Here is a 12225-nt window from a genome sequence, read left to right as displayed (position 1 = left end):
GACATTTAAGTGAACTTAGCAGACCTGTACTGAGAATTATAGAATGCAGTGGTCCAATGATCATACCACATTAAACCATAGTTAAAAGTGACTATGGTTTAATGTGAACAAGCAGCATGCTAATACAAGACTGCCCTTGAAGACAACTTGGAAACTTCAACTGGTAAAAATGCAGCAGCCAGAGTTACAGGCTGGAGTTCCTTTAGAACTCCTATAACCTCTGTTTTAAAACAGCTATGAGAGCCAGTGTGGTGTAATGGGTGGAGTGTTGGACTACGACTTGGGAGACCAGGGTTCGAATCCCTACGTAGCCATGAAGCTCACTGGGTGACCTTGGGCTAGTCACCGCCTCTCAGCCTCAGAGGAAGGCAATGCTTAAACTCCCTCTGAATACTGTTTACCATGAAAACCCTATTCATAGGGTTGCCATAAGTCGGAATCAACTTGAAGACAGTCCATTTTCCATTTTAAAACAGCTGCATTGGTTGCCAGTTTGTTTCTGGGCCCAATCAAGGTGCTCACACTAGCATTTAAAGCTGTAAATGACTTAGGTTCCAAAAATCTGAAAGATCGCCTCCTTCCCTACAGATCCTTTCATGTGTTGAGATCAGCTTGGTAGCTCTACCACGCTCAGAAGTTTAGGTGGTGATGACCCAGGAGAAGGCATTGCTGCAGCCCCTAAGTTGTGGAATTTCCTCCCCACAGAGGTGCGTCTGGCAATTTCACTGTACAGTTTGTGGTGAATGCTGAAGATGCACCTCTTTACCCTGGCTTTTGAGATGTATATTTTTAGGATCCACCCTATTTTTGTGATGCGATTATAGATTGTTTTAATTGTTTTTAAGGATGTATTTCAAAACTGTTGTAACCCTTCTTGGGACATCTAGGTGAAGGGCAGCTAATAAATTTAAATCACAGGCATCTCACTCCTGCCCTGCTGCACTGCTGGGAAACAGGCTGTAGTTTGGCTTATATGTGTGAGCATGTTGCTCATTCATATTGAATAATAGTTTATTTTGACTATGGTTTAATGTGATGTGTGAACCAAGTTGTGCCCTATGCCTGAATAAAGGAGGAGGGGGAAGGAGACACATGAACCTGAGGCTTTCCCCCATTGTTGCTGCATTGACTTTGTCTCCTGAGAAATATCATCTGATCAGGCCCTGAGCATCCCATTCTGATTAAAACCAAAACTTTTCAAAAGTGTAGATCCTGCTGTATCTTCTGAACTTTTCAAGGGAAAACAATTGCATTTTCTTCTAGATCTTGATGATTTTGAGACCTCTGTGAGAAACACAATTCTAGTGGAAGAAGGAAATACTGCTTTAATCAGTTGCAAGCTACCCAAAAGTAGTCCACAGGCACTTGTTCGTTTTCGTATACGGGGAAAATGGCTGGAACAATCAACAGGTGAGATTCTGTGTAATAGAAAGATAGTTGCAATCCTGTGCACGCTTACCAAGGAATAAGTCCCTCTGAACTCTGGGGATCTTACTTCTGAAAAGGCAAGTGTAGAAATTCACTATATGTCTCTTACCTGACCATTAGGAATTGCTAGAGTAATTTGAGCTTGTTGAGCTTTGGTCATTACATTATACCTTTGTTTTAAGTATAACTCAAGTGTTGAGTAGAAAATCATTCTATATGATTCACTGTAATTTTAAGTAAAGATAACCAACTTTTCTTTTTTTAACTAGAAAACTACTTAATTCTTCCATCTGGAAATCTGCACATTTTGAATGTATCTTTATATGACAAGGGGTTCTATAGGTGTGCAGCATATAACCCAGTCACTGATGATTTTAAACTTGAACCCACTGGACATAAGCTCGTAATCAGCAGTGAGTATTAAATATGTGTAAAACTGTTCAATGAAATCATAGAGCATAAATCACCAAGGACTCTCACTGCAGGCTCCTGTATTTCAAACCCATCCTGTTTGGCTGAAATGATCTGTTGAAAAGAAGCCCTGCCAAAAAGAAGCCCTGCCAAAGTATCTTCAGGCCTTATACAAATAACACATAGGTTAAGCATAGAGAAGCTTTGCATCTGAATACATAAACTTATGGTTTTGGATGTGAAGCCACAGTTTGGAATGTGTTTGTAAATTGTAGCTAGTATTAACCATGGTTAAGAACTGCATATTCATCTAGCAGACCTTTGGGAAGGGCCATAGCTCAGTGGCAGAGGACATAATTTAGATGGAAAAGTTCACAGTTTCAATCTCAGGTAGGGCCAAGAATTACCCACATCTTGAAACCATGAGGAGCTGGTGCCAGGTATTGTAATCATTAATGAACTAGATAAACCCAATGGTCTGACTTGATGTAAGATAGATTCCTATGCTCCTATGGTTAAAGCAACTTGCAAGCAGAGAGATAGACAAAGCAGGAAAAGTTATAAGCAGATCTCACTAATGTGTACTGCACAGGCCTTGGCTTGGATGTGCATGGCAAATGTTTGGGAACTTCAATAGGCTTAAGCGAACAAACTGCAACCAAATGTTATGTCTGCACTGGGCTCAGGTCAACATGTGATTATGATGACATGCTAATAAAATGGCAAACAAAATGTTTTGATAAGAATGTAGGAAGCCAGGGGCTCTTGGATACCAATTTAAAGTAATTCATGTTTCCCCTCGATTTCTAGGCTCTTCCTCAGAGGATTTTCACATTGTTCACCCCACCAGTTCTCAGATTTTGGCAGTACCTCGGCACAGCCCTTTGATGTTGGAATGTGTTGTTAGTGGGCTGTCCGTTACTTATGTCCATTGGTATAAGGATGGCCAAGATGTACTCACTAGAGGCAGGTGGAGAATGTTTCACTCGCATCTTATAATAGACTCGATTAATACATCAGATGGTGGAAATTACTCCTGTGTGGTGGATAACAAGTCCGGAGTTGTGAAACATGTAAACTACAGTGTAAATGTACTAGGTAAGATATGACAGTAGCAAAATGCTTAATTTGCAATTTTTTTGAAGCAAAGTCAGTAAAACATGCTATTAGGAAATCACCAGAATGAAACTAGCAAAGCATATGTGAAGATTTTGTTTTTCGTTCTAGAATCTGCTTCAGTTTCAAAAGGACTGCAAGATCAGATAGTGTCTCTGGGTAAAAATGTGCATCTATCTTGTGAAATACATGGAAACCCGACACCTAACCTCAGTTGGTACCATAATGCAGCTCCTGTCCATCTTTCTTCACGGTGTTTACCTTCAGGAAACAAGCTGAGAATTAATGGTTTCACCAGAGAAGATATAGGGTTGTATCAGTGTTTAGTGAACAATGGTATTGGATTTGTACAGTCTACTGGGAGACTTCATGCCCAAGGAGGTAAAGAAAAAAACAACCCTCACATCACATACCTTTCTGTTTATAAACTACTGCTTTTTCTGACATCTTTCAGTCTAACATGAAAACAGCCTGTTGCTTTCTGGGGTTTTCTAGTAAATTGTTTTGACCCATAAATTAAGCTTTAAAATGTAGACCTTGTTTGCTTATGTTACGAAGTAGATTGTAGTCCACTGACAAAATACCAGCCAAGTTTTTGATGGACCACCAAGTGAATTTGTGACAGACTAAATTTGCCTCTTATTTTTGGTGGTGATGCCAGTTAAAACTATTTTTTTTATTATAAGTTTACAATGCCTTGCAAAAGTAATCAGACCCCTGACCAATGCTCTCATATTGCTGAATTACAAATGGTATATTGTAATTTTTATTATGTATGATATTATATTTTGAAACACTGAAACTCAAAATCAATTATTGTAAGGTGACATTGGTTTTATGTTGGGAAATGTTTGTAGGAAACATAAAAAACTGAAACATGTTGCTTGCATATGTATTCAGCCCCCCCCCGGCTTAATATTTGGTAGAGCCATCTTGCGTTGCAATAACAGCTTTAAGTCTTTTGTGGTAGGTATGTACCAGCTTTGCACATGGTGTGAGAGGGATTTTGGCCCATACTTGGCAGATTCATTACAGGTCATTCAGGTTGGTTGGACATCGCATGTGGACCGCAATTTTCAAAGAGCGCCACAGATTCTCAATGGGATTGAGATCAGGATTTTGACTGGGCCACTGTAGGACATTCACCTTTTTGTTCTTGAGCCACTCCAATGTTGTTTTGACCTTGTGCCTTGGGATCATTGTCCTACTGAAAAGTGAGTTTCCTCCCAAGCCTCAGTTTTTTTAGTGCACTGAAGCAGGTTCTCTTGCAGTATTTCCTTGTATTTTGCTCCATCCATTCATTCTTCAATTTTAACAAGATGCCCAGTCCCTGCTGATAAGAAGCATCCCCACAACATGATGCTGCTACCACCATACTTCACTGTAGGGATGGTGTGTCATGAGGTATGGGCAGTGTTATGTAGAGTTCTTGATATGGTTGACTGGTGCACCATTACTCTACTCCCAGCTACTGAACTCTGTAGCTCCTTCAAAGTGATTGTTGGCCTCTCTGTGGCTTCTCTCAGAAGTCGTCTCCTCCTTGTTCAAGTGCTGAGTTTTGAGGGATTGCCTCTTCTTGGCAGTGCCTGGTTGGTGTGATGCAGCTTCCACTTCCTGATTATTAATCCAACTATGCTCACTGGGATATCCAAACACTTGGATATTAGTTTGTACCCTTTTCCTAATCTATGCATTTGTATTACATTATCTCTCACTTCTGTAGCATGCTCTTTGGTCTTCATTTTCCTTCAGATCCACAGCCTGACCAATGATCCTTCAACAGTGGGGGTTTTGTCCTGACAATGTGACAGCAACTTTAATGCTTCACAGGTGGAGGCCAATGATAAGGTAACTGTGTCCTCAATAGGGCAATTTCTTTCATCTGTGTAAACTGGGAGCTTCCACAGCACAGGGGTTGAATACTTATGCAAGCAGCATGTTTCAGCTTTTTATGTTTCCTACAAACATTTCCCAACATAAAACCAATGTCACCTTACAATAATTGATTTTGAGTTTCAGTGTTCCAAAATAAAATACCATACAGAACAAAATTACAATGTACCATTTGTAATTCAGTAATATGAGAGCATTGGTCAGGGGTCTGATTACTTTTGCAAGGCACTGTATATATACAAAATATCAACATGAATAGAATTCCAGTATTGACAAGTAATACTGGAATTCTATTCATGTTGATATTTTGTATATATACAGTGCCTTGCAAAAGTAATCAGACCCCTGACCAATGCTCTCATGTCAATTTAGGAAGCATATTTGAAAGTTTTCAGCTTGTTTATCTTCAGAATAGTAAATTGGAAAATTGGTTCAGTCTGTTCAAAAGCCTCCATAAATGAATTCTTTACCTATTTTTTTAGAAGAATTAGCAATAATGGTACCTGCATAAGTGGGTTCTGATGTGTTTGTGGCCCAAAGCAGTCTACTTGGTCCTTATGTACATAGATGTCCACAGCTTCGGCTGGTAAGACAGCTGCGGCCATTTCTTCTCCGGGATAGCCTGACCTCTATTGTCCACACACTGGTAACCTCCAGGCTGGATTACTGTAATGTTCTCGATGTGGGTCTGCCCTTGAGGTTGGTCCGGAAGCTGCAGCTGGTGCAAAATGCAGCGGTGAGACTGCTCACTGGGGCAAGGTATCGCCAACATGTCACCCCGCTGCTGAAAGAATTGCCGTGGCTGCCCATTTGCTCCCGGGCCAAGTTCAAGGTTCTAGTTTTGGTCTACAAAGCACTATACAGCTTGGGGCCAGGATACCTGAAAGACCGTCTTATCCCTTATATACCCAGTCAATCACTGCGCTCTGCAGGTGAGGGCCTATCAGACCTATCAGGAGGTCTGTTCTGCACAACATAGGAAATGGACCTTTAGTGTGGCAACACCTACCCTGTGGAATTCCCTCCCCTTAAATATTAGGCGAGAGAGCCAGTGTGATGTAGTGGTTAAAGTGTTGGACTACGACCTGGGAGACCAGGGTTTGAATCCTTACATAGACATGAAGCTCACTGGGTGACTTTGGGCCAGTCGCTTCCTTTCAGCCTCACAAAAACCCTATTCATAGGGTCGCCATAAGTCAGAATTGACTTGGAATTGCTTTTAATATTTTTTTTAAAAAAATGTTTTTAACCTTTTTTTAAAGATGTTTTTAAAGCTTTTTAAAAAAATGTTTTTAAAGTTGTTTTAATGTATTTTAGGGTCTGTTTTTATGATGTTTTGATGTGTTTTTAGCACTTTTGTTTGCCGCCCTGGGTTCCTGCTAGGAGGAAGGGCGGGATATAAATAAAATAATTTATAAATAAATAAATATTGTTCCCTGCAGTTCTCTGCTCCCTTGTGCAAGCTTCTGGATGTGGAAGAACAGTGTTTTATATGATAAGCTTGTATCTTATTTTTATATTTTAAATAGACAGAGGCTCCAAGCCAATTATAACCTCACCGCCAGCAAACACCAAAGTGACAGATGGTGACACAGTCACATTGTCCTGCAACGCCACTGGGTTTCCTGCTCCTGTAATCCGATGGTACAATAGCCATGGGCTGATTACTAGCCATCCTTCGCAGGTACTTTATTCAAAATCACGGAAGTCATCCTCCCAAGCAAGAACAGGCAACTCCATTTCAGACAGAACTTACTTCATCATGTCTCGCAATGGATCAAGCTCCCTATATGTTCAGCCTATTACATCAGAACATGCTGGGAAATATACCTGTGAAGCAACCAATCAATATGGGATTGCTCGTTCAGAAGCTTTCCTTACAGTTGGTAAGCGTCATCTAAGTTGCTGCTTGAATAGGGTATTGATATTTTGGCTGAAGTGCTGTCAGGGTAGCTATTTTGTTAGAATGGAATTGGACAAATCATATGACTAATGGATGGTCAGGAGCACCTACCAGTTGCTGAACCTATACATATCGTGCAGCTTGTCAAACACCCTCTGTTTACCATTTGCCTTCATTCATCTGACAGGTGCCCTTTCCCTGTCAGTTCCCTTTTAGAATTCAAAAGATGGTTTATTTAAAACAATAGTTACCCATTCTTTAATGGTGGCATTAGTATGTTGTCCATTCTTTTGACATTTAGGAATCAGTAGGCTGTCACCAGGTAATGTTCTGCTACAAATACCACACAGTTGCTGTCATTAGTCATTGTTTCTAAAAAGCGCTTGCTGGGGGCTTAGCTTTCACCGGGGAGGGGAGGTGGAACTTGCCTCTCCCACTCCAGTTCCATGAAGCAGCCAGAAATAGCATCCACTGGGTGCGGCTGGTGCCCTCTAAAACTGGTGGGGCTGCTGTGAGGTCACAGGGGCGTGGCCAAGGTCTGTTTTTCTTCCCATCCACTTGCACTGAAAGATTTTGTGGATGCTTGAACATTGCGGTTTTTCCAAAGAGAACTAAAGAAACGGAAAATAGTTTTACTTTGGTTTAGAAGGGGTCCACAAAAGACAGTAAAAGTATCAATAAAAATTAGCATTTACGTATGTGTAAACACAACGGTTAGAGCATTAGACTAGGATCTGGAAGATCCCCACTCAGCCATAAACAACACTAGAAACTCTTTTAAACAACTCTCTCCTTCTGTCTGCCTACACCCACCCACGCAGACAGAACAGTGGCCACTCTTTTCTTTCAAGCTACATCTAGTTGGATGCAAAACTTCAATCACCACCACCACTACACACAGAGTGATCCATTTGGGTCCTGCTTTTCCCTCCACCTGCTCTCACTTTCCCCTCTAGTAGTCATCAAAAAGACCACTAGGGCCTACCCACCCCACCACTGCCATCCTCCTCCTCCTCCCTCTTCCCACTCCCAACAGTCAGCAAAAGGCCCGCCACGGCCAGGGCCTACACCCCCACCCCGCCACTGCCATCCTCATCCTCCTCTCTCTCAACAGTCAGCAAAAGGCCCATGAGGACCAAAACACACACATACACCACGTGCCACTGTGGTTTTTCCTTTGCTCCCCATGCAGCAACATACTCCCACCAACCTACCCTGCACAATCAAATAATGAACTATAACTCACACAGAAATTTTGCTGCTGTTTTCAAAGGTTGGCTGTAGAGAAAGAGTCGTGCTTCTTGCTGCTTTAGCCTGCTGCTTGCAAAAGCGAGGGAGTAGCAACACAAACTCAGAGAGGAGCCAGTGCAGATTGCAGATTCATGCATCTGATTGACTCAGATTGAAATGCATTGGGGAGGCTCTTCATACTCCTGCCCTAATTGCTCTGGAACTATGGTTAGAGCTTATTCTATGGAAATAAAATCAAAATGGAGATTGTGGAAGTGCTGAGGGGACCCCTGCCCTCCCTAAGCAACTTCTACTAGAATTTTAACCCTGGAGACAGGAGTTGGGACCATAGCAATGATTGTGATTTGCTGTGCTATCCAGAGATAATTTGCCGGAACTGAAAATGAACAGAAACAAGTCCACAGTGTCTCTAAATGTGAGGTACTGTATTGAATATGAATGCAAGGAACAGAGAAAGAGCACCGGGCAATAGGTTTGGAGGTTTAGGGTGGTTTAGATGGGCAGTGCCCCACCTAACCTTAATGAGGGGCCTCCACTGGCATCTACACTTGGTGTTTCAGTAGAAATGTGAAGCACTGTAAGGCAGTCAGGCTAGAAAATCATGACCTTTGCATTGTGAAGTTTTTTTGTAAACTCCTGACTTCTATAAGGTTATATGGCATGCATATAGTAGAAATAATAGGACAATGTAGTATTTGGTTATTTTAACTATCCATTGTATGTCTTGGAGAACAGAATCCCTACCTTTTGTGGTTTTACACTTTTTCAGTGTGCCAGCAGACATCAACATTTCATCTCTCCTAATTAGTGACAAACTCTTTTCAGGCACTGAATTGGTTTTGCTGCTTAGGATTCTTTGTACAATTGGCCTGTGTTACTTTAGAACTGAACAGTAATGTGTCACTGTTCAAAAAATACTCAGCATTATTTTCAGATGTTGGTTGGTGTTGTTAGTTCTAAGAAACCAGGTACATAATTGCAAACTAAGTTGAAGCTGTCTTCTTTATTGCTCCTTGTTCATTTCATAATCATAGCTATGCATAACATCTGAAAAAACTGTTAAGAAATTTGGTTCACATGTCTCACTAAGCCGTAGTTGAAAATACATGTAAGTGAGCAGCATACACCAGCATGCTGCTCACTCATGTTGGTTTTGCTTCTCTCCTGCTCCTTCCTTTCCCCAACTGGGAGGAAACAAACCACAGCACATGTGAACCAGCAATCACATCTTTTTTCCGGCTAAACAAACCACAAGGTGAAGCCAAAGATTTTGACTTAACACTTGTGGTTTGTCTGGTGGAAGCAAACGATTAGTGCTGGTTCACACATAGTGATAAGCCAGGACTATGGTTCCTTTCCTCCTGGCTTGGGAAAGGCAGGGGAGGAGCGTAGCAGGCATGACTGAGCAGTACATTAGTGCACAGTGCTTGTACACTTGAATGTGATGTGCTTTAGTGAGATGTGCAAATTAGCTCACTATGCAATGAGAAGTTGTCTTTTTTCAGTAAAAAAAAGCAAAGAAATAATGTGTGGTATAGGGCAGGGGTAGCCAAAGTGGTGCCCTTCAGTTGTTAGGCTAGAACTTCCATCATCCCTGACCATTTGCCATTCTGGCTGGGGCTGATTGAATTGTAGTCCAGTAACATTTGCAGTCAACAACATTGACTTACAGTAGGGGTACATAGTTGACAAGAGAACAGTTGAGCCCTTGTGAATCTCTAACCTTCAACTTCTGTCTGTAGATTCCTATGAAGCTAGCACAAAAGCAGAAGAAATTGCTCCTGTGGAAGTTGCCCAGAGTGATGAAGGCAATGGAGATTCTGATTCTGATACGAGTCTCCAAAGTTCATCTCCAGCAGAAATTCTTACTGATGAAGTTGCTACAGAAAAAGCATCAAATGGTATTTCTCCACCAGAAGCTCCAATCATTCTCAGTCCTCCTCAAACTCTTAAACCAGACCAGTACAATCTGGTATGGCGCCCAGGAAAAGATGGTGGCCAACCAGTTAATGCCTATTTTGTGAAATATCGCAAGGTAATTCTTCAAGTTGCGTTATATACTATAAACTTCCTTCTTTCTTCCCCCCCCCCCCCGGTAAACTATAGGACTGCCATTGTTTTAATAATAAATGGAGCTTGTGGTTGAAAAGACATACACACATGGATATTGGAAAGTTACAAAACTCTGGAATTTAACAATAATGTTAGGTTAAAGAGAAACTAGGATAGATTGCTAATACACTTGGAGCATTTGTGGTAATAGAGATTTTCAAAGAATGTTGGACAAACTTTGCCATACTTCAGTGTACACTTTGATAACTCCATCACCTTGATGCAAGCACAAATAGCAGGATTTTGTTTTCTTTCAGGATTTTATTGTTTGGGGTTTTTTGGTGAGCGTGAGGGAACTTCCCCCAACAGGAATCAAGTCTCCCATAGTGTCTACCTGGCACTGCAAACTGCTTCATATGAGACTTTTATTCAGACTGTAGACTACATAATGTACGTAGTGCACATAAGATGCAAAGTTAGGGGTATGCATGTGGGGATTTTTTGCTACTTGGCCATTTAAAAATGCATGTGAGCCAGTAGGCAAACATCCACACATACTTCATGCTTAATATGAAATACTTGGTTCTTTTGAATGCAAGTGGCTCTTATTTTGATAATGTCAAACTATATCTGTTCAGTGATCCATCATTCTTAGTCTCTGTTTAGGCATACACATTATGTCTTGTTAACCAATATTCTAAAGATAAGACTCACAAAAGGCTGGTGCAGTTTGAAACTGGGAACAGAGCAATATAAGAGAGTGGCTTACCATAGGCTTTATGCATGGAAATTATTGGTGGCTGAATCCTTAGAGTTTGTCTCATTTTCTAACACAGCAAGGTGATTCCCATTGTAACTTGCATTAGTAATGACTGCTGACTTGACTAATCTAGTGAGATTTCTTATCGTGCAGCATTTATCTCCAAGCTGTGCTTCTAACTCTGATACCTTGCCACCAAATGATCCATTTTGCAATTTATAGTCTGCTCATACTCTTCTCTGTTTCTCCTTCTGTCTGCTTCTTTATTCCAGAGAACTTGCTTTTAGAAGAGTGGTGTATACTGCTACTAGCCTTCAGGGCATACTTGAGTAGTGGTACTTTTTAATTTTAATGGGTGAACACAGCAGTTCTTACAGCATTCACTCAGTTCCTACTGCAGGTCACAATACAATCTCCAGTGCTGTGGTCTTTTGTGAACTGGTCTAAAATAACTTCTTGAGCACAATGGCCCAGTCACCCACCTTCAGTCTGACAATCTCTTCAAAATTGTACTGATCCCCACAAACTACAACTTTTAATGATATCTTCTGTTTTTTTCTTTTAAAAATATGTGTTAATAGTTTTCTCCTTGACTTCCTTTGGATACTTGTATTTCAGTAAATTATGAAAGCCAATCACATTCTCCAAGATTAATTTTCTTGGTATGAAGCAATAACCTTCTAGGTAAGTAGGTAGCTATGTGGGGATGTAGAAGTTTCAGGTTCTGTTGCTACTCATAACATAAAATTGGTCCTTGCAGTTTCCAGTTTATCCTTTCACTTTAAACATTGCCCAGAAACATAGCGGGAAGGGATCAGAAACACTAGCAAGAACAGGAAACTCTATGCACTGATGTATTCAGGTCTCTGCTGTCAAAGCTGGCTCCTGGGCTTTGCAAGAAAAATTATTAAGAAAACTGTCTTGCACTTCAGTTAGTAGTTTACACTTTCCTTGAATAACTAGGGTATTAGGTTATATTTATATGCCTTTCCTGTATTTTACTGCAGCAGATTTAGAGAGTGCCCTTAGGCTCTTATGATTCCTCTTTTTGCAGTTGGATGATAATGTCAATGTTACCAAATGGAATACAATTCGTGTCCCTGGAAGTGAAAATGAACTTTCTCTGTCAGAACTGGAGCCCTCCAGTCTTTATGAAGTTTTGATGGTAGCCAGAAATATGGCCGGTGAAGGTCAGCCTTCCATGCTTACTTTCCGTACCAGCAAAGGTAAGAAAGTAGGTTCTCTGCTGTACCTCTGTCCCCATAATGTGTTTCAATTGATGGGTTTTTCTCTAAAGATCCTGTTGGTGGAACCTATAACAAAATACCCAGAAAAGCCAAAGATATAGTTGAAAGGGTGCTATAGGAGAGAATATTGATTGACTTAGCAATGTTTCATCTACTCAATGAGC

The 12225-nt window shown here is 40.9% G+C and overlaps 1 protein-coding gene across 4 annotated transcripts in view; it reads left to right on the top strand.

Annotated features, from left to right (window-relative positions):
• Positions 1 to 12225, top strand: part of CDON (cell adhesion associated, oncogene regulated) — a 157481-nt gene that overhangs the window by 115474 nt on the left and 29782 nt on the right. For all 4 annotated transcript variants that reach the window (XM_061593447.1, XM_061593446.1, XM_061593448.1 and 1 more), the window contains 7 exons: positions 1264 to 1410; positions 1698 to 1841; positions 2650 to 2937; positions 3067 to 3336; positions 6378 to 6734; positions 9745 to 10037; positions 11869 to 12040. In XM_061593447.1, the coding sequence (XP_061449431.1) occupies positions 1264 to 1410; positions 1698 to 1841; positions 2650 to 2937; positions 3067 to 3336; positions 6378 to 6734; positions 9745 to 10037; positions 11869 to 12040 (1671 nt within the window). The remainder of the gene's footprint in view (positions 1 to 1263; positions 1411 to 1697; positions 1842 to 2649; positions 2938 to 3066; positions 3337 to 6377; positions 6735 to 9744; positions 10038 to 11868; positions 12041 to 12225) is intronic.

Source organism: Rhineura floridana, chromosome 12, assembly GCF_030035675.1.
Source record: "Rhineura floridana isolate rRhiFlo1 chromosome 12, rRhiFlo1.hap2, whole genome shotgun sequence".
Lineage (NCBI taxonomy): Eukaryota > Metazoa > Chordata > Lepidosauria > Squamata > Rhineuridae > Rhineura > Rhineura floridana.
The sequence above is the reverse complement of the archived record's forward strand: the minus strand, read 5'-3'. Positions and strand labels throughout refer to the sequence as shown.